The sequence below is a fragment of the Electrophorus electricus genome, chromosome 7, assembly GCF_041902795.1.
Source record: "Electrophorus electricus isolate QZ-2024a chromosome 7, ASM4190279v1, whole genome shotgun sequence".
Classification (NCBI taxonomy): Eukaryota; Metazoa; Chordata; class Actinopteri; order Gymnotiformes; family Gymnotidae; genus Electrophorus; species Electrophorus electricus.
In genome coordinates, this window is record NC_137503.1 from 15,663,234 (window position 1) to 15,686,293 (window position 23,060).

Sequence of the window (23,060 nt, forward strand, 5' to 3'; positions counted from 1 at the left end):
CCACTATCAAAAGATGAAAAAACACCAAAAATAGTGGTTTATAGTGAATGTCAATTGTTTTTCTTGAAGTTTTCACTACTGTTTCTTATTTTTTGTTTTATTGGATTGACTGGCCACTTTCAAGCCAGTTCCACAGGGCAGGACTGCTGTGTGCAGGGTCTGCAAGTATCAGGTTTTTGAGCTAGAACATGGAATATTCTTTGCATGTTATGTTTTTACCATATTGTTGTATAAGTGGTATTATGAATGGAGCCAGATAGACTTTCTTGTTTTAACTTCTTATATAAAAAGACACACTTAAAGAGCCAACTGTAACTCAAGCACGCAATGCCGATGTTGGGCTGTGTCACAAAGCAGCTTTACAGAAGTTCAAGTCCAGACCTCAGATAAGCTATCTGAGAATGAGAGCAGCAGGTGAAAAATCTGGAAAGAAGCCAAGCCAAGCAAAAGGGGAACTTATTCTCGGTGACGCCTGAATGTTAGTGTAAACTGAATGTTGCTGACACCTGAATGACACATGATTCTTGGTGACACATGAATGTTGGTGTAAAGATGACAAAAGCAGTGTAATATTATGATAATAATATATGCGGGGCGGGGGGCGGAGATGCATGAGATCTTGTTGACTGGAGACATTAGCTTCATTAGCTGCTGTGCCCTTTAAGGACACGCATGAAGTATTACACACACACACTTTCATATCCAAGCGTAAACTGTAATACACCCAAGAGACAAGAATCAGTCACTTGCTAATTAGTACTGAAACATTCATAAACACGTAGCATAATCATGTGACTCCAAACTGTCACCCCTCAAACCACCAACTTCTTTTGAGAAGTGATGTTAACACTCTACCTTTGTTCACGCCAACCCCACATCTCCATCCCACTCCAGCCCCTCCCTCTCCTTAGCCCCCATCGGCAACCCCCTGTCCTGAATTAGACCGTAGGAAGCGTGGTAGGGAGCAAACACAGCGGCGTAGGTCTGTTGTAGCAACTGGCTCCAGAACAGCTTCTGCTCAACAGAGATGCATGCCCCTATCCACCCTGGCCAGCACACCCCATGCCCAGATGCCAGGGAGGCTGTCTGGCTGTCTGGAGAGCCATGAGGTAGAGAAGACAGCTGGCCTCTGACATTCCCCGGGCTGTCGGCTGCATGCAGAGGTTATGTTCGCACATGCTGATTGAGCTGTATATGATCTACTGGCAGGGGACAGAGGAGAAGAGAGAATGGGGGGTGGAGTATAGAGAGAGAAGAGAGAGAGAGCTGGGAGGAGACTGCAGTTCCCTTCGATGCGCGTTTTGAGCACACGCAAGCATGTTTGCTGGAAGGTCCAGCTATGTTTAAACGCATTGTGAAATATATGGTTCAGCCTGCATTGACACACAAGGGAAAATTTCCTTTACAGAAAGACTCTAAGAGACGTGAGTTTACAACACCACTTATAAGTTAAAAAGTAAGCAACTATATCATGCATCATAGGAATTTATTTATTTGTTTATTTACTGAGCTTCCAAATGTACTAATTCAGAAAAATCCCTAGTTGTAGCATGTAAGCAAACATCTGGATTTGCTTTGAATTAATGACTTGATGTCATAGTCTGACAGTGTTTAAGATATAATCAAATGTCATTTTGTGTTAATAATTAACCTAATCAATTTAGGATTTTTATCATAGAAATGCTGAAACATCTGTACACTGCGGGAATTAAAAAAAAAAGCCTACTAAATGTGAAGACATTTTTAAAAAGAGAGAATGTGAAAACTTCTGAGAGTACTAACTGGCTTCTAAATTCATTAAGAATATAAACAGGACTTATTATTTAGTACATTTTCTTTGCATTATATTTTTATATATGCTAGTGCAGGATACCTAAAGAGCAAATGCTTCTTAAAGCCGCATTGAAATTTCCATATGATGGCTCATATGCTGATAAAGATTTGTATGACTTACAACAGAATTGCAGGAGCACCTTAATGCTGACTTGGTGTCTGTAAACAGCACGTGTCTCTCCATCAGACACCAGTTACACACTACCATGTCCCTGAGGCTGCCTGCTAACACACACACACACACACACACACACACACACACACGCACACATGCACTAATCCATCAGTGCCTGTGGGAGTGAACACAGCCCTGCAGGAATACACTAAAACTCACTCTCGACTACAAAAACAACCGATTATTAGCTAGGCTTGGAATTAAGATAAGGAACCGTATTAGCTTTGCAACATTATCCCTGACTTTAAGGTCATTTGAAGCAAATTTTCCCTAAAATGCAATACTTCATGCTTCCACAGTGTATTGCACTCGACATTCCTGAATGTCAATTTATCTAAAAGAGCTCTCACAGTCAAAGTGCAATGTTCTGGAGAAGACCCACCTTCAAAAAAATCATGACTATTGTATGTCTGTTTAACATCTGTTAAACAGCACTCAATATAGCATCCCTTTTAAGTGGCCAGAATGGATTGTGTACAAGTGGGTGCATGTGTATATGTGTGTGTGTGTGTGTGTGTGTGTGTGTGTGTGCGCACGCTCCTCAAAAGCGCAACTGTGGAATCAAATCTCAATCCACTTGCCACACACAGTCAGTTCCCATTAGCAACAGGCAGGCTGTTGAGGGCATGTCACTTCCCCTATCTCTCAAAGTCCTTTGTCTCAGCCCTCAGGACACCCCACCCCCACATCCCAAACACAGAGCCTTCCTCCACATGACCCCGGCATGCTCTTTATATTCCACAATTACCGTGTTTAGTGTGAGCACCTAATGTAGCTGCCCTCCATTTTCTAATGGAGAGAGAAGCTTTTAGGTGTAGCCAAGACTGAAAGTCTTTGCGTGTGCCACCCTGAGAATTGAGAGGGATGGAAAAGTCACTCTCTTCTTGGGTTCCAGGCCATGGTGGAGCACACCGCAAGCATTATTCTATCTCGTTGCGTATAAAGGGAGAGAGAGAAGGAGGCACAAAAGGGGAGGGATTCACAAGACCTTGAGCAGAGTTGTGGAGTGAATGTGGTGGTTGTGTTGGGTTTTCTCTCTAGTTCTCTTTTAGCAAGATGGTACAGAGTAGTGTGGCAGTTAAGAGTTGAACCTAACTGACGCTCAGTGTATCAAAAAATGCTCAAGTGTTAACACAATAAATAAAGAATATGTTAAAAGAATAGCCTACTTAGCCATAAATGCTAATGTTGCTAATAATGATATGGGGCAATTAGCATTATGCAGATTACACCATGCTGATTGGCACCCGCTTGCATCTATTGCCACCGTAGCACTTTTGATATTCTAATACAACATTCAAATGAGTGCATGTGAAACCAGTTCCTTTACTGAAGGAGAATATACTTCTGTCACAATAAAGCCAAAATGACCTTTCATGTGATCTGCCATTGCATGATAAATTACATGTACACACAGAAACCGGAGAGATGTACTATTTGTAGTTCTGTGTTTCTTATTTTTTTACCTTTTTATCTGCTAGAAAGCTCAGATGATGCGTACTGCTGTCATGACACGCTTCAGGTATGCTATTAACACAAGATGATCGGGTAGCTGCGTTGCTATTAAAATCCACCGAGAGCACCAATATTGATAGCGTGCAGTTACAGCGCGTCGCGTATGGGCACGCCTTACACGTGCAAACTCCATTAGCTCCATATGATGTGACAGGGTGCAAAATGAAGCCTTAAATAGATACCCGGCTGATTACCAACAAACGGCTTTGCCTGGCTTGTTCAGTCTGCGACGTATTGTATTTGAAAGAGAAGAACGGAAAAGTGCTGGCAAAGCACAGGTGTCTCCCCGAGGCATTAACTGCAGAGCATGAAGTGGAAGAAGCAAGGTGTCGAGTGTTGATATTAATCATAAGAGATGGCGGGAACGGAGCTGAGGGCCTCGCTTTGCACGTTACGGCGCCAGATCCAGATGCGGCTTGTATACTCCTAAGGACTGCTTGGCCAAGCAGTTTGAGCTTGTTTGTCATTAAGGCTAGATTACACGGTCACCTTAATCAGTTCGTGCTTATGGGGGGACTAATTGCTTTTCTGGCTTTCCATGCTGAGGATAGCCTTAATAGGCAAACAGGGTGGTTTTTTAATCGGTTAAACTTTCACTTCAATGTTTTTTTTTGTTTTGTTTTGTTATTTAATCCACTGAGGAGACTTTAAATGCAACATTGGATCCCACTGACCACCATTTGATACAATGACTATCTGAATAGAATTGCATAACATGAGCAAAAGCTTGTACTGCCTCTGTTAAACACCAGTTTGTGTACACTTGGTCAGAATTGGGAAGTGCAAAACATTTTTTCTAAAATACTTCCTTAAATGCCATCACCTTTTTTTTCTGGATTTGGAATGATTACAGAGGTAACTTTTAAGAAAGTCAGCAAGCAGTGGTTGGTGGATATTGGTGAATAGCAGGTATGCTGCTTCATTTAACCAGCGCTGGACAGCTCCTTGCAGATTCAACAGTGAATACCCAAAAGAGTTCACTCTGCTTAGCTGGCGGTAGATATTGTGACTAATCAGATGGTAGCGGCTCTCACAGCATTCGTTTCCTAGTAATGAGACAGTTCTGTTTTCAAGAGTTAGGAATTTGCTCCTCTGTAGGTTTTTTGGATTTTTCATATCCACATTCCCCACCTATACACACACATACACACACACACACACACACACATACATACACACACGCGCACACACACACACACACACACACACACACACACACACACACACACACACACACACACACACACACACACACACAAATGGACTGCCTATGAATTTGCACAAATCATTTAAGATCCTTTTTCTTCCCTTTTCATTCCTTGTTGACTTCACCACAGCTTTTTTTGTTGTTTTCTTCTGCAAGCCCAGCAGAGTTGCCATAATGTGAACTGTATTTCTCAGCAGCTGACAGCCTCCTCCTCAGAGAGAAGACAAGCCTTCTCTTCCTCAGAGAAAAGACAAGCTTTCTCTCCCTCAGAGAGAGAGGACTCAAGCTTTCTCCTCCTCAGAAAGAAGACTCAAGCTTTCTCCTCCAAAGAGAGAAGACTCAAGCTTTCTTTATGGCAAAGCCTATAGATGTCCCTATATTCTTGCAATAGTTCATGTACCATTCATAATTCCTTTTTGGGAACACCATCAGTTTATTGAAAGAGCACCTGGTAGGAAAAAACATTAATGAACATGTATTTGTGAAATATGCCTTTGCCATCACAAAGTAACTTTGGAAATTCTTCTCATCTTGTATAATGAAGGGGTTGGGCATGCACCTGTATGATTATTTAGATGTGTATTTTGTAATTTACAATCTTATTATATCAATACAATTTAGTGCTGTAGGTAATTGGACAGTGACCGTTTCTGGATTGTTTTATTCCAACACACTGGATCAAACTGCAAAGTGACAGCAAAGTTCACATGCACAGGGTCAGACTTCTGCAGCTAACAGACATCACTAGATGCTAGGTATCTTCCCTGGTGAAACTCTGCCAATCAGCCCTGTTCTAATGCAGTTGTTTCCTGTTCCTCATTGTTTCAGGAGCTTTTTGTCTTCAGTTTTGTCTTCAGTAAGTGAAATGCATGCTCAGTGGAGCTCAAGTCATGACTTTCAGTCAGGAGCATTCCATTCTTTAGCCTTGAAAAAGCCCATAGTGGCTTTGGTGGTATATTTTGGCTCAGTGCCTTGCAGTAAGGTAAAGCATTACATTTTGCAGGATTGAGTTGTATCTAAGCAGTGAAGATGTCCCTGTCTGCTTCTGAATTCATCCTGCAGTTACATCATCAGCAAAGACAAGTGAGCTAGTCCTATTGACAGCCACACACAGCCAGGTGGCTTGTGGGGATTTTTTCCCCATAGTTTCCTTTCACTTAGCAACAGGTGTTTTTTTTTGTGTGTGTGTGTGTGTGTGTGTGTGTGTGTGTGTGTGTGTGTGTGTGTGTGTGTGTGTGTGCACTTTTTAAGCAAGTGTTACCTGGTCTTGTTGCTTAACAGTGGTTTTCATCTTGTGTCCCCTGAGATTTTTGCTGGTGCATTCAGTTTATTGACACATTTGTGCTTGCATAATGAGATTGAACTGTATAGAAATTTATCTTCATTAAATATCTTGATTAAGACCATGCACTACCATACCAGGTTCTGTGATATGCCAGTCATTGTTGTTGTTAAATATACTGGTTCTTGCTTCTTAAAAAAAATCCAAACAGTTCATAAATATTGATTTTGACATATCCAATTTTTTGGCCCTAGTTGATTTATTCAGCCTTATTATGCTTCTTTTGTGCTCAAGGAAGCAACAGCAACAGACCACAGGAACAAATGCCTCATCTAGAATCAAGTCCACATGTTTTGTTATCTTTCTAAACTATTGAAGTAACAGCACAGAGCTAAGAACAAACAAGGAGTGGATGGTCTGATTACTTTTTTTTTCCCTGAAATGACTTTGAAGCAAGAAATGCCTGTGATTACTACATAGTTCCAGCACGCTGTACTACCCGAACATTAAGACTGACATTCTGTGCTTAGCCTAATGTTCAGTGTGCTTGAGTTCTGAGTCAAAAAAAGTGTTACTATCCAATTACTTAGAGAGTCTGCAGTATTTCTGAAAGTGTGACATTATCATTGCCAATGAGTGGGGCCAAAAGAGTCAGTCAGCAGTCGGTTACAGTAAAGAATCATTAGCTGATTACATCTTATCCCTCTCTCAGTCATGTATGGTAGCAGCATACTGATCTGTAATCATTGTGTCTGCAAGCGTCAAATAGAAAGTGATAGAAAGACGGCGAGAGAGAGAGAGAAAAGAAGAAGAAACAAGTTTTCTTTCCTCTGCCTCTCATTGTGTCTCAGGTCTCTGCGCCTCTCTCAATTGTTCTGTTAGCCTTTGTGTTTCCCTCCACCCTCAGGACTCTGCCAAACTCACCATGGGGAAAATAGTTTGAAAAGCCTGCTCTGGTTCCCTTTCTCTGCATGATAGGACCCAGGTCTGTGACTATGGATTACACTGTGATGAATGACCAGGCAATTCGAGAGAGCTAAGGCAGGAGTCCTTCAAGACTGCTTTCTGTAATTAGCGGTGTGCTAATGAGCAAACTGACTTGATTGGGCTCGCAGGGGGAGATGCTACATGTCTGTCAGTTAAACAGGCTGCCAAGATCCAACTTGATCAGGGAACTGTTGATTACAACATTACAACATTAGAGGGTTTTTTTTGTTTTTTGTTTTTTTAAAATAGATCTGTCACTGAAGACTTGTGGGCTGTATTCACTATTCACATGTAATGTTAAATTTCATTTGTGGGAACATTTAGAACAGTGGCATTCAAATCTGGACCACGAATCCTAATCCAGTCCTGGCTATTGTAATCCCTTAGTTGATTTAATAGATTCATGTAACTGGTAACTGGATTCATGTAAAGGCAGAGTGGAAAATTTCTAAGACCTGGACCCTGAGGACTGGAATCAAATCCCTCTTGGTATAAAGCATACCACTGCGGGAAGAAGTCCCATTTCTGGATAGTTTTCAAGCAGCCTATAAAGCAAACAGACAAATGCAGGTTTCCTGATGAAAAATAAAGTAAGGTCTCAGTGGTGAAAATTCAGAATCCTAGTGTCAAACATTCTAAGTCTCACTGGGTCTACAGGATGGCAGATTCCAGCAGCAGATGTCCTCAGCTCTTTGATGGAGTGCCTGGCTGCTGGTTTTGAAGTCTTGGGTATTAATTGCACAAATCAGATGGGTAGCAGGGAGAAAGGCTTCTCAACTTGCCTAGCAAAAACTCCAGAAGCCATGGGAACCGTGGCCCTGCACCAGCCAGCCTGAAACTTGCCTGCTTTCGACCTAGCGCCGCAGTGGAGTAAGGTACTGTTCCCCCAATGCAGTAGCACTGCTTCTGCTACGAGCCTGCTGGTGTTGTAACACCGGTAACACGCTAGGACTTGGAAATAAAACTCTGACTGGAGCCAGAGTTTCGCTTTTGTAGTAGTATAGTATAGTATAGTTAGAGTAGATAGTTTAGAAGCGTAGACATCGTGGATGTGTAGATAGTGTAGAAGGTATAGAAAATGGCTTAGTCCAAACTGAAGATTCACTCACACTAAAGCTACATTAAAATAACCAAAATAATGTTTTTTGCCTCCAATTTTTTGCACTTTTGGCCCTTTTTTTTCAGACTGGCGTCATGTTGTGACTGGGTCCTCTGTACTCTGTTCCTGTCTGAACTCAGAGCATTACTAACGGCAAGAACCATATATGTAGATACTTGTGTCATATGTTTCTGGGCCTTTGTAGGAATACTTTCTTCCCACGAGTGACACCCACCCTCCTCAGGGGCTCAGTGAGGTAGTGAGTTAGCACACAGTTTAAAGAACAAACAGAACAGACATGGAACATTTCTTCTTCAGACTGATTCATTAATCATTATTTCTCTGAACACTTCATCATGTGCATCAAGTGTATAACACAGAACCTACATTTAGTCACACAGCAAGACACATAGTAGGTCTCTTAAAGAAACCGTACCATTCCCTGTGCTAATTGAACTTTCTTGCAACATATGAAGTAAACATAAAATAATATTAGTACTATTAGAAAATGCTTTTATTAATTTTAAATCTTTTCTGAATTAGTTTTTTTGTTATGCTTGTGCTTTATTGTTATTGTTATTTTAAAAAAAGAAAAGCAATATAACGAGATGGCATAAAAATTATGAAAATGCATTGAAAATTGGGATCGTCATAATCACTGCAGTTACTTGATATGATTTGATAGCCATGATGAGCCTCATGGGGACACATGAGGTGGCACAACAGACCTTTAAGAGGGATACGACAAACAGAGACTCTGCTGGAAGACCAAAAAAACATTTTTTTTCATTTTAGACAACTTGTGCAATATACATTGTATATACTTTGAAGGAAAACTCACATGCCTCCCTTAACCTATATTATCATGGTCTTTTGTAGGCCTTATTTCATAATCAAATATCACGTTTCATTCGTTTAGGATCTTGAATGTTGCAGGAATACAACTCCACTATATAACATTCTTTCTCCAAAAGAACAGTTGTGTTTGTCGACTCAAGTCGTGCTCTGATATTCACGGACTGAAAGGCTACTTTCATAGCTTTTGGTTTCTTCCGTCTTTCGCAAAGAACCAAGACTGGCAGCCATAGTAGGTAATTGAATCAGCAAAAAAGCAAAGCAATTGTAACTCCCAAAGGTCATGTCTCTAGCTGTGTGTTTTGTGCCGGTAGGGTGACCTTCCACTTTTAGATACGACATTAAGTGCATGCTGCCATTTCATGTAGGAGAATGACTATGAAGAGTGGCAACTACAGGTCAACAAGATTTCTGGCAGAATTTTTTTCAGGATGTTTCTAGTGTGAATTAAGCCAGCTTGTTTCCCAGAGTGAGAGCCCTGCCCGTTGCAGCTAGATGCCTTTTTTATAGAAATGAACTGTGTGGAATGGTGAATCATCGAAAGCATCATATAACTTTTAGATTTTGTATTATTTTTGGATTCAGGATGCACAATGAATATCTTGTGTTATTCATTTGATTGATATGTAATATTGAGTGATGTTCTGCCTCTTTTTTGTGCAGGTAGAAGACATTTTGATGCATAATCCTTATTCACTAATATAATGCCTTAGTTTCTTATGATTAAATACCTTATTTTGTTAATTTCCTGGTGAAAAAGTGGATACAAAATTTTCAAAAACAACAGCAAACATTTTAAGATGTTAGGCATCATTACAGTAGTTCTGCTCTCCTCTTTACTGGAAGCCAAGTAATGGCAGGACACTGCTTATCCTTTTCTGTCATTAATTTTCACCCGCCAAGCCCCACAACCCTCCTCAGCCTGATTAATTTTCACCCTAGCATGTAGCCCCAATGCTAATTTAGCAACTCAGGGGAGGCACAAGATTCATGAGCAGTGCTGACTTCTGCCATTTAGATTCAGTGGAGAGGAGAAAATGTCACGACATACTCTGCTTTCCAAGCTGTGAAATGACCTCTTTATATTTTTTCAATTCATGTTAAGTGCCAACTTTTGTCTCTCCACCCGCCCCATTTCTCTCAACAGCGTTGATGTTCAGCTGGATTTTTAATGAGTATCCATCATTCGTGAAACAGGACGTGCGAAGATTCGTGTCCCAGGAGACAGGGAACCTGTACATCGCTAAGGTGGAACCGTCTGATGTGGGAAACTACACTTGTGTCGTGACCAATACTGTCACAAAAACCCATGTACACGGCCCGCCCACACCTCTTATACTGCGCATAGATGGTGAGTCAACATGGCAGCCATGGAAGTGTTCATTGTTCTTCTTGTTTTTCTTCTTCTTCTTCTTCTTCTTCTTCTTCTTCTTCTTCTTCTTCTTCTTCTTCTTCTTCTTCTTCTTCTTTCTGTTATTATTATTATTATTATTATTATTATCCTTATTTATTATTATAATTATCGTTATTTTTGTTACAATAATCTAGTAGCAGTATAGGTATATGACTGACAGTTTCGTCTTTCATGAATCACAGATAAACCCTGCCCTAGAAAGAATTCACAAAAAGAAAACTTCCATTTCAGAATTAAATAAAGCAAAATAGGCATTATTTTGCCAAAATTTAATTTATTTTTATTTATTTTTCATGGTATACAAACAATACTCAAAGGTTAATGAGCAGTTTCTTTGCAAAATTTAAGATAAGATACCGTGCACATTTTTTTTGTCACCCCATGGGCTGGCATTATCAAAGTTCCTGGAATGGAAAGGTCATTTGTTCTGTGCTGATCTAATTGTGGGTTTCCTGACTTATGGGTTAACAACTGAGATTAGTCAAATTCACCAGGGGTTATAAATAAGGAATGGCCAAATATTACAATAGCTCCTAATTTATCTGGTTTCATATCGTAAGCTTTAATGAATGTAGTTATCTGATAAGAAACCAATGAACTATTAGAAGCTTTAATGCATTTGTCCTGTCTTGATTGCTTGGTGTATACTACAGTTTATACCTAAAATGATTGCCAGTGTAATCCTCACACAAGTAACAAGGGACAAGGTTTTATGTTTTCATTTAATGAGTCATCATTTTCTTAGTAGGAATAGTCAGTTTGACAAACATAAAAAGATCACCAGATCACATCTGAGAACTGCTTCTGTTCTTAATCTGAAATCCTGGGTCAATTTAAACAGCCTTGCTCGCAGTCAGTCACAGTAGAAAATAATGCCTACAGGTCTGGAAATCAACCAGTTTGGTAGAATGTTTGAGGATCTGCCTAAATCTTTCTCACATAGCCCAGCAGCTTCCAGATAACGTAAGCGTCTCGTAATCAGAGACATTGTCCACGCCGCTCATCCAGAGCGTCTCCAAAACAGACTCATGAAGAAAAATAGATGACAAACATCAAAAGCATGAGTGAGAATATAATATGATATGTAGCAACATTTGCAGACGTAATAAAACTATGAGGCCTGCATTTCAGCAGGTACCTGCGAGGTGATGTGTCTTTAGATGAGTGCTTTATTCTTCAGGTGTTATGGGGGAGTATGAACCAAAGATTGAAGTGCAGTTTCCAGAGGTGGTCCAGGTGGCAAAAGGCTCCACAGTGAAATTGGAGTGCTTTGCATTGGGCAAGTAAGTGATGGCTGCATGCAAAAAACTTAATAATTTGCAAATTACTTGCCTTTGGGGAGGAGGGGGATATATAAATAAATAATATGTCAAATAAATGAAATAGTGTTGTGCATTCAGGCTTAATGTGGCAATTCCTGCCTTCCTATTTATTCTACCTATGACCCCACCAATCACCCACCTCACCCTGCAACCTAGTCCGGCCCCTTCCATAACCTGGCGACGGGTGGACGGAGTCCCCTTCTCTCGAAAGGTGGACATGAGGACAGTCAGCGGCGTGCTAGAGATACCATACTTCCAGCCGGAGGACTCTGGCATCTACGAGTGCATTGCAGAGAACTCGAAAGGCAGGAATTCAGTGCAGGGAAAGCTCTCCTTCTATGGTAAGGCTACCCACAAGCCACCAGATATTTGACTATATATTGCCATGTGTCACGTTCTTTCAGCGCAAAAGTCATAATCTTACGCCCCTCCCTGAATGGCAGCCATCAGGAAATCAGCGTAAGGAGGAGTGTGGGCGACTCCGCATTTCACCACCGCATCAAAATGATTAAAGCTTTCAAGTCATAAGGCCCTATGATATTTTTTTATCCAGATTAAAAAGAATGAGGAGACGACCTTGGTTTTCATCTTGTGTGCTTGCGTGCTCTACTAGATGGCACAGGGACTGACATCCAAGTCAAGTCTAGATCATCTGTTACTCTCTTGGAGCCACATATGCCAGGAATACACACTGAAACGCAATATGTGGATCAAGAAAAACACCTGGTTTTGTTCATCCAGTAATATTATTACTGTTGACTTCAATTATATCCCTTAGGAATTTGTTTATGTATTAATTTCAGGTTTATTTTAATCTGTTCCTTTACGTTATTTACTTTGCAAACCCTTTGAAGAAATTCTTTAATCCACACTATACTGTCTCAGTAATGGAGGAAATTATGAAATATTTAACATATTACGTGGCTGTTTGAAGTCACTGTTTGGTAAACAAGAAAACTCGAAGCCTACAGGACTGTAGTTTGCCTAGGAATGAAAAATGGTTACAGAATTTACAGTAATTCACACGTCTGCATTATGTGAATTGCACAATAAACTTTAGTGCACATTTGTTCTATAGTCTGTTTTAACTGAATATATATTTTAATGGTAAAAACAAGCCTTTCATTGTGTATGACCAGACCCCTGTGCTCCTATCCATGGATAACTGTCCAGCAGGCATATGAGGAGAAGCATGTTTAATATGGACTTTCAAATGAAGGGTTCGTGACCTTTTTCCCCTTCACCGCCACACTGGCACCGCCGCATTGTTCATATGAGACAGCTCCCTATTAAGTAAGTACCTGTAGGCAACAGAGCAGTGGGATTTATCCTCCTCTTATGGGAGTTCTCGCTGGCACTAGCGCTCGCATTAGCTCCGCTGCCGCAACCACCGATGCCCAATGGCCCATTTACAGGAATAGCCTGTGCGGAGATGAATGTTTTATTAGCCTCGTTGTCTCATTGTTTATTTTCCCCTTGACATGTGCATGCGAGGGGACAGGTTCATCAAAAAAAGGCCCATGATTGAACTAAAGGATTAGCATAAAATGTGTGTTAGTGCTGATTTATACAAGTAGGTTCATTAGAGAAGTAGCCCTGTGTCATAGGAAGCTAGCATAACCCTGTCGTGAAGCCTGTTTTGTTATTGTTGTTTTTTTATTTGGAAAGGATTGTGTTTTGCTGATACGCACACTTCTGCAACCCACCTGCCTCAGTTCGTTTGGAGAAGGGTTGATAATTTACAACCGTTCGCCTTGATATTCCTTCAGCACCAGCCGCACTCTCATCAATTGGGTCCCCTCCCGCTTCTGCCTGTATGTCACCTATGGTCATCCAGTGGTTATAACTCATTCTGTGCATTAAACAATTTGCTGTTATTTACAAGACACTTGAAAGTACCACTAGCCAGTAAATAAAGGACTCTGTGGTGCATGTATAGCCAAATAGCAGTGAATCGTATTTTAACTACGATTAGGTTCTGCGGTTGCCTTGGTCCTCTCTTTCTTTTTTTCTGTCTATCACTAGATTTCTCTGTGTTTGTTTCGCTCTTTTCTCTCTCTTCTCTCTCTTCTCTCTCTTTCCCCCCCACCCCCACTTCTCTCTCAGCCAGGTGATAAAAATCTGTAATCTTATTTTGAAGTCCCGTGGAATTAGCCCTGCAAGACATTCGTCAGCAGAGCCTGGGAATGTGCAGATCAATAAGTGTATCTCATGTTTATCACTTCCACCAGCAGTGCTGAGGCAGAGGGAGACATAGTCACTCTCGCCGAGAGCCACGCAGCACGTGTCCACCCGCTCCTCTCTGCCCATGTCAACTCGATTAGTGCTTTCCCAGCCTGCTTCGCAAGGCGAGAGTGACAGCAGTTTTTTATGTTATTCAAAGGCCACCTGAAAAGGAGGGCTATTAATTGTCCATTTTAGCATGTCTGTGATATTCTTAACCAGCTGCAGTGTGTTGGAGTTTAAAAAAAATAATAAAATAAAGCAGACCTATTGAAAGGCTGTGGAAATGTACATTCCAGGACATGTCAAATCAACCTAGGGTCAGTCCGTGAACAATGCACCCCGCTGCACTTATTCCAATTAGGCTGACCTGCAGTTTCTTTGCTAGGCAAAAACCTAGGTGTACTGGTGTTCTGCAGGGCTTAGGCTGGGCTTGCCTGGCTGTCGGGTTGCCGGGCTTGATTTAGGCGATGGGGGCTGATAGTCAATACTCTCCTAGAGGTGGAGAGATAGACGGAGCAAGGGTAGGGAGGAGAGAAGGGAGAAACCAAACAACAATACAAAGCTGGGAGAGGCCGCACACCGACGGCGTTCTTGCAGTGCCATCATGTACACAGTGTGCAAAAGACATCCGCTTCTTTCTGACTGGTTCTGGGCCACTATAGCATAATTATGACAGATGTGCTGAAATACAACAAGTGAAGTTATCTGTCTTAGGGGAGCCATAATGCAATGCGCAAATGCATGAAACTGACCTCCAGCATCTATCTATTTGTATGTTTGTCTGTCTCTCTTAGTTATTCAAGTTATTTATTTCTGCAGTTTATTTATGTATTTATTTCCCAACAGGAACCATGTCCGTAAAGGATGTTCTGACTGTGCTCTTGGGTTTTTTGCTCAATTATTAACCAGGTTTGAGTTACATGCCTTTAAAGATAGGAATCAATACAACTCATGTATAATTAAGGCATAATTTACTTTAATGGCATCGAGCAAAGTAGTTTATGGTATGGCCCACACACAAACGAATGATGCTCGGATTAACGTCCTTTCTTTGCCCTTAGCAGTGTAGTGGAGCAAAACACAAAATCCCCACAATTTTCTGATTATTTTTGTAGCTGTTATTTTGTTGTTGTTTTCCTATGATACACAAAATGGCGGTACCTTTCATGGGGCCACCCCATCATACCATCACTCACAATCATTGCAGTGCGGCACATCTCAGTGGCACATCTTTGCCTGGTTCATCCTGTAAACACCGATCAGCCATTTTGCTTTGTTGTTTATGTGCGTGTCTGTTTGTTTGTTTGTTTGTTGGCTGGGCAAAGAGCACGACTTGGCTTGACTCCCGTGCCTGCCTTTCTCTGCCAGCTCCGCCGCAGCTGATTGAAAAGCCGCAGGATGTGCAGAAGGCCATCGATGACTCTCTGGTGTGGGAGTGTATGGCCACGGGCAAACCCAAGCCCTCCTACAGATGGATGAAGAACGGAGAGAACCTCGAACCCACTGAGGTTTGTCATTTCTCTATCTCTCTCTCCCTCTCTCTCCCTCTCTCTCTCTCTCTGTAATTCATGACTATAAGATACTGCACAGATTAGTAAAACATAGCCGTGATTTAATAATCTTACCTTTAGCAGGCAAGACTTTCTTACTACATGAGAATTTTTATGAAAATTGTCCTGAAACAGCTGGTACCATTTCCTTACAGTGCCCTTAATGGTGGCTCTGGGGCCTCTCTGATAGCCCATCCAGCAGAGGGTCCTGTCTCATGTTTAGTGTGAGACGTGATGAGCTTTGGTGGTTTCATCTCATTTGGTACAGACCCAAATGCAGACAACGTTTAACTTGTATTAACAATAGCAAGGCCCCTTGGAATGATTTTTACCAGTCTACCTTTGTCCTTGACTATGAACTTGCAATGCTGAGTCATCCTATGAGTAGTATTAATCCATTTCTAATTAATGCATGTATTCTGTTGAATAAAATTGTTTAAATGTGGTCTCTTGTAGCTAGCAGCAGACAATCTATTGCATGATATACTCATCCTAGGACACAGTTATGACAGAGGCACAGTGATCTTCCATTAAATCTGTGAAATTGCAGAGCAAAATGTAATCCTATTTTCCCTACAGACTAATGGAAGAGAGCTAATATACCTTTACTGTCTACTAAACATGCTCTCCTTGCTTTTTTCTCTCTATTATAGCAATTCACTGGAATACAATAAACTGTGATTCACCTTTATCTCTTTAAATGTAACACAACCCTTGATAATATTCAGCCACTATTTGTTGACTTCTTGGATGAGTTATTGGCCTGTAGAGTGATGCATTTACAAAATACTCCACTTCCCAGAATTCTAACCAAATTCCGCCATTAGGAAGCAGCATTATTCAGTAGAGATTGATCGCTAGATCCTCAGTGCAGCACGGATGTAATAAATAAATAAAGACACTTTACTTCATTGTGCAATACGTTGGCAAACAAAACAGCACTGATCCATCTAAAGATTATATTATATATATATATATATATATATATATATATATATATATATATATATATATATATATATATATATATATATATATATATATATATATATATATATATATATATATGAAATGGGACTATATTTCTGTCCAAATGAATTCCCAGCAAAAGCCATCTTTCCATCCACCAACACTTTTGTATTGCTCTCAGCACTGCATAATTAACATTCTGTCAGTTGGTTTCTTTGTGCTTTATTGAAAGAAAAGTTCCAACCTCCAGCAGAATGATTCAGGGGTATTAGAGGTATTAATGTCATTGTGCATAATACATTTGTCTTAATGCCAAGATTCAGGGAAGTTCACTCTAGGCTCTTCATCGGAAAAGTCACTCTCTCACTGATTCAGTTCACAATACCTGCAAAGCACACGTGAATTTCAGAAGCTTGTGTTTATAAAGCTAGACACAGCAATCAAAAGTGCTATATATATTAAATCGAGTAATATTTTGCTGGAAAAATGCTAAATGCTTGATTGAGCTGAGGTCCTTGACTTTTGCATCAGAAAGGTATAGTGTGCCACTGCTTCTCAGTCAAGTAAATGAATTAATCAGTGTAGGAGTATTGCAATTTTCAAATGTCATTGTCAACATCAGCTGCCTAATCAATCTGATAACTAAAGGTCACTGATGTTGTTTAAGTAGAAAGCATCAAGTTCTGCCATTCACTGTCATTTATTATGCTTAATCAATGGGGACCTTTTTCATTCTGCCCTGTGTTCTGAAATATAGCATTGCTAATGTGACCTGCTCAAAACTGTTCTTGGTCAGTCTTGGAAGCTTCCTATGGAACTACTACTGTAGTATTTCTGTAGTTCCTATGGAACTGGTGTGGTGGGATGTTAGCTGCTAAGCTAAGCTAGCCTGTGGGAATGCACTTGAACGCAGTTGAATGACTTTGATTTGATATGCAATAATGACAAATACACTAACTAGTCTTCTAAATGCCCATTCCTTTCAATCAAAGATCAACTGTGTCTTCACTTCACTTTCCCTTTATAGATCTTTAAACCCTCAAGACCAGTCAAAACAGCCCAAGATATAGAGTACGACAATGTACACATTGCCACAGCACAGATGTTGCTCCAAGCAGCTGCCTTGCCTCACCTGTGCACCAAAGTGATCAAAGCTGTTGCCGATCACTTTAACTCAGCATAAGGCATGCATATGCTTCCCCCTCTGGTCCCCCTCCTTGCAGAACTGCTGATTTAAGAATACTGTCAAGGTTAATTAATAGCACTGGCCAAACTGTGCTAGACAGACGCATGCCACCACACACGCGTCTTTCTCATCCGGCACCGTCCCACCACCCTCCCTTATATTGCCCCTGCAGGGTTGGATTGGGGCAGGGTAGAGCACCCTACTATGCGAGTACCCCCGCATAGACGTGGCACATTAACAGCTGAGGTTTTGCTTAAGGTTAGCCGGTGTGTGTCTCTGACCACAGGCATTGTCGGAAAAGTGCGTTAACAGCATTATGGGACAAGGTCTGAAGAAAAACATGAGATCAAGGGCAGAGAGCCAGAGAATAGTAATGGGAGTGGGAGAGAGAGGTGTCTAAAGCACACATGGTGGACTTGGAGTTTATGATGGTTTTTAGTGTGATTTTATATTTAGAAGCCTTGAAATTTGTAACAGTTTCTATAACAATCCTGTGCCAAGTCATAACAGAACAATGTCCTTTGAGTTTTTAGGTGTATAAATGTGATCTATTCTTATCTAATGATACCCAAGAGGATCACTCATCAAATGTGTGGGTGGATCTAATATGGGGACACATCCTTGAGATTAAAAATATAAGCCAGGCTCACCTACCTAGCTCCTCCTCTTCCATCTCTCTCTCTCTCTCTCTCTCTCTCTCTCTCTCTCCTCTTACCAAAAAAACCAACGAAACTTTAACACTGCTTGGGAAACACTATCATACAATATATGCAGTACTAAATACAGATTCATTGCAGTCAATTTTTTCATCAGTGTGCCCTCCACCTTCTCGCTTCCTTTCCCCCCACCCATTAGCAACGAGCGGCCCAATATACGGACAGCCAGCCCAGAAGCATATTTCATGCTCCCAGATGCCGACCGCTTTTATGCAGATTAGCAATCTCGGTAAAAGACCCTTAATTCATCTTTGTACTCAACAGGAGAGGGTGCAGGTGGTTAATGGCGCCCTGTCCATCAGCCGCCTGGCACTGTCCGACACCGGGATATACCAGTGCGTGGCCGGGAACAAGCACGGGGAGGTTTACTCCAACGCAGAGCTCAGGGTGATTGGTAAGCTGCTGAGTGTCAATGATCCAATAAGCCTGATTGAATTGAAAGAAATAAGACCCTACACACTAGTGCATGCTGCAAGTTTGCTGTGTGCACGTACAAAGGGATTGCAAGTGTGCACTGTCCCTTAGTGTAGATTGTGGCTGTGTGTGAAGCTTGTGCAAGATAGGACTTGAATGAAATTTGATTCTGGCCAAGTGAGAACAGAGAAAAAATGTGTGTTTGTGTGTGTGTGTGTGTGTGTGTGTGTGTGTGAGAAAGAGAGAGAGAGAGAGAGAGAGAGAGAGAGAAATAGAATTGTCATTGTCATATATATGGCATATCATCATTATAGGAAGGTGACATTTTTTCCTCCCATCAGTTCCTCCCTCATTAAGTGATGTCTAGTCTAATGTATTGTTGTGTTTGTGTGGGCTTCCCGATTAGGAAAAATGATGATGTACATTGTGGCTATGGCCAGACCCTCGTGAGCCGTGAAACCCACTCATTTCCTCCATCTTCCTGAGCTGTCTCTGTTTTCTCCTTCTCTTCATCTTACTGCCCCTGATTGTCTGATTGTTTTGTGATTTGTCGGCTTGAAAAATTCAAAAGCCAAAGAGGCAAAAGCCAAAATTCGAAAGCCAAAGGAAAGGGGATGAGAAGTAATTGACAGATCGGTTTCTTGAAGACAGTCTCAGTAAATCAAGTAGCTTTTAAAAAGCGGAGGGAGAAGCAGTGGAAATGCAGTACAGTGGAAATGATCACAATAAAAACGCACTTGAATTGGGGGCGGGGGGTGAAAGGACGTGACATTTTCTCTGTGTTTTTCCAACCAAAGAAAATGAATGTGTGGTAATTAAGGTGTGTATATTTAGCTCAACCTCCACCATCTTGGACCAGGCACTCATACACATGCCGAGGCAGACAGGTGCACATGCACTTGCACATGTTTACTTCATTTTGAAGAAGTATATAGTAAACTGCTGATGAGTTGTAAGTAAACATCACATTACAGAACATTGCTATCAGCAAATATGTACATACACCTTCCGCCATTTTAGAAGGTATAAGTACCTTCTTTACACCTTCCGCTGTGTTAATTAATGGTCATTACTGGTTTCTGACTACACAGCTAACCCATTTTTTATTTGAGATTCTCAAACCAGAGAAAAAGAGAGAGATGGTCAGTTTCTCATCACGAGCCACTGTTGACTGTGACTAATATATATATATATATATATATATATATATATATATATATATATATATATATATATATATATTTATATATATATATACTTTTTTAAATGCAACATTCATTTCACAGTAGCTGTGCGATAGTATGTTCCAAATACAGTGGTCATGTGTGGACACATCATGACCTGAGCTGAGATCCAATCTGGCAGCACCCATTACTGCAGCACTGTAAAGCGAACAGTGATACTCTCCTGTGTCATACACCCTGGGAGCAGGACACACCCTGGGAGCAGGCAAACACGGGGCTTCCCTGAGGAATGTGAAACTAGCCACCACATCACCTTGAACCGTAAATGCAGAGATGCATTCTGGGTGCAGGCAGCTGAGCATGCTCAGAGGAGAAGGCTGAGCGCACAGTTCAGGATCTAGCCAGTGCTGCTGTAAATCAGCATTCTTCCTGCCCAGAGAGCACTCGTGCTTGCTTGGACGCCGGCCTACAGAGGGTTACACCACTGACTGGAGTGGAATCGGGCTCTCAATGACAGGTCCTGACTGTCTCAACCAGCTACTCCATTTGAAGACCAAAACCACCACACTCGTTTTCAGATCTTAGTACCACCCTGCCACTCCCAGGGTGTTGCCGTGTGACACAGGAGAGTATCACTGCAACAGGGCCATCAGATTGGATCTCAGATCAGGTCATGTTGATGTGCCCACACATGACCATTTTATTTGAACTCTGCCAGATCAGATAAATATATATATATATATATATACACACACACACACACACACACACACACACACACACACACACACAGTGGCTTGCGCAGCTGATGAAAGAGCGTTTTTCAAAACATCCTGTTTCTCTGGGAACCTGTACAATTCTCTCCCTCCCTCTCATCTTTCTCTCTCTCTCTCTCTCTCTCTCTCTCTCTCTCTCTCTCTCTATATATATATATATATATATATATATATATATATATATATATATATATATATATATATATATATATATATATATATATATATGTATGTATGTATGTATGTATGTGTGTAAACTTTTGTATGTGTGCAAGTTAGTCAGTAGTCAATTTGGTGTAATTCGTGTTAGCCAACCTCTAGTCTTTCACATGTGTCAATGCTTTATAATCAACCTTAAACTTGCATTATAAACTTTTTTTTAAATACAACATTCATTGCACAGTGGCTGTGCAATAGTATGGTCTAATCCATGCACCCTCCATTGCTTTTCAGCTGTGGCTCCGACTTTCGGAGAACACCTGCTGAGGAGTCACACCCTTGTGAGAGAAGGAGGCGATGTGCTCATCGACTGCAGGCCCAAGATGTCCCCATGGGGTACAGTCTCCTGGAGGAAAGGCTCAGAGGTTCTCAAAGAAACCAGCAGGTACTTTGGAGCACTAATCCCCCCCACCTCACTCCACCCCAGCCCAGCCTAGACTACCCCACCCCTGCCCACCCCAGCCCCATCCACCGCACCCCCACCCACCCCAGCCCACCGTAGTCCTTCCACAGATCCTATCGCTCGGTAACAAGTTCCTTTGTAGGGCTCTGAAAGCAGCGCTAGATCCGAGATGATAACCCCCTATAGTGTCCTGAGAAGCCCCCTGACACACTGCTAGCTTGTTTCAAAACAAGCACTTTTTCTCTTTCTCCCTTTTTTAAATGTCTCGTTCACATTGTTCCTGTTGTTTGCAGCAACAAAAGCACACATGCTTATTACGGCCATTTGTCTCCAGCTGCAGCAGTGCAGTATAAGTTTTCCAGGAAGTGCATGCTCAGCAAAGGTTTTGGAGAAGCGTCACTGTGATATAGGCCACTAGTGGCGTGTTCACACACATGGGTACAGTAGCGCAAAAGCATACACAAGAAATTTTACTCAAATTAAATAATGGGTACATGGAGCATAAATACCTGGTGAAAAAAAATATATGAATCACTGTGTTCAGGCAACTGAGTAATGAGTTATGGTTGCTTACACATCAAAAATCAAATGTTTGTGTTAGCATTGTTTCCATTTTTTTCTGTTTCTTTCTTTCTTTCTTTCTTTCTTTCTTTCTTTCTTCCTTTATTCAACTGATTTCTCATTTCTCTTTGACTGTATCTCTTTCAAACATCAAAAAATAAATAAAAATCCCACCTCCTCAGTATAGCATGACACTGTCAATATTTGCATGTGTTGCACCTGATGGATAAAACACACTTGGCTTATTGGGCTCAGCAGTTTGAGTTTACGACCATGGCCACAGCCTCTCGAGGCTGGCTTGGACGGTAATCAGGCTCTCTCCACAGCCTTGTTGGGGGGGGGTCATGGTTCCTGCCACCCTGGCCCTTATCAGCAGTCTTGCATCCCTGTGCGAGTTTGAAACTAGCAGACAGGCCAAACTGGAAGCAGGGGCAAAGAGGTGGGGGGGAGGGTCAGATCAACAGGGTTGTGTGTGTGTGTGTGTGTGTGTGTGTGTGTGTGTGTGTGTTTAAATGTATAAGAAACAGAGAGATATAGAGAGAAAAAAGAGAAAGCGACAGAAATAAAGCACATCACAGCTGCCTGCAGTTTACATATCCAAAGTCGGTGTTGGTGCTTGTCAAACAAAGTGGTGGTATGTTTGCATGGAGGGTTCGCTGCTGGTGTCCTTCAGCTGTTCTCTGCATGCGCGTGTGCACCCAAGAGGAACAAGGTAGTTCGAAACTCAACACACAAACCCGGCACTTAGAAGGTGTGACTTTGAAATAGAGTTTCAATTCAGCATTGCATTCTCACTTCACTGAACAATCTCTTTTGCTTCTTTTCTCTGGGCACAGACAGGATCTTTACCTCTCTTGGTATTTGTTAATCTGATTACATTTTCCTTTTCTCCTTACCTCTCTTGGTATTTGTTATTCTGATTGCATATGCCTCTTCTCCTTATCCCTCTTGGTATTTGTTAATATGATTACATATTCCTTTTCTCCTTACCTCTGTTGGTATTTGTTAATCTGATTACATATTCATTTTTTCCTTACCTCTCTTGGTATTTGTTAATCTGATTACATATTCCTTTTCTCCTTAACTCTCTTGGTATTTGCTAATCTGATTACATATTAATTTTCTCCTTATCTCTCCTGGTATTTGTTAATCTGACTACATATTCCT

The 23,060-nt window shown here is 41.2% G+C and overlaps 1 protein-coding gene across 4 annotated transcripts in view; it reads left to right on the forward strand.

The window, feature by feature from the left end:
- Nucleotides 1-23,060, forward strand: part of cntn4 (contactin 4) — a 101,301-nt gene that overhangs the window by 48,838 nt on the left and 29,403 nt on the right. For all 4 annotated transcript variants that reach the window (XM_027005015.3, XM_027005010.3, XM_027005013.3 and 1 more), the window contains exons 6-11: nucleotides 10,101-10,304; nucleotides 11,548-11,650; nucleotides 11,846-12,030; nucleotides 15,284-15,423; nucleotides 18,601-18,730; nucleotides 21,164-21,314. In XM_027005015.3, coding sequence (XP_026860816.2) covers nucleotides 10,101-10,304; nucleotides 11,548-11,650; nucleotides 11,846-12,030; nucleotides 15,284-15,423; nucleotides 18,601-18,730; nucleotides 21,164-21,314 — 913 coding nt within the window. The remainder of the gene's footprint in view (nucleotides 1-10,100; nucleotides 10,305-11,547; nucleotides 11,651-11,845; nucleotides 12,031-15,283; nucleotides 15,424-18,600; nucleotides 18,731-21,163; nucleotides 21,315-23,060) is intronic.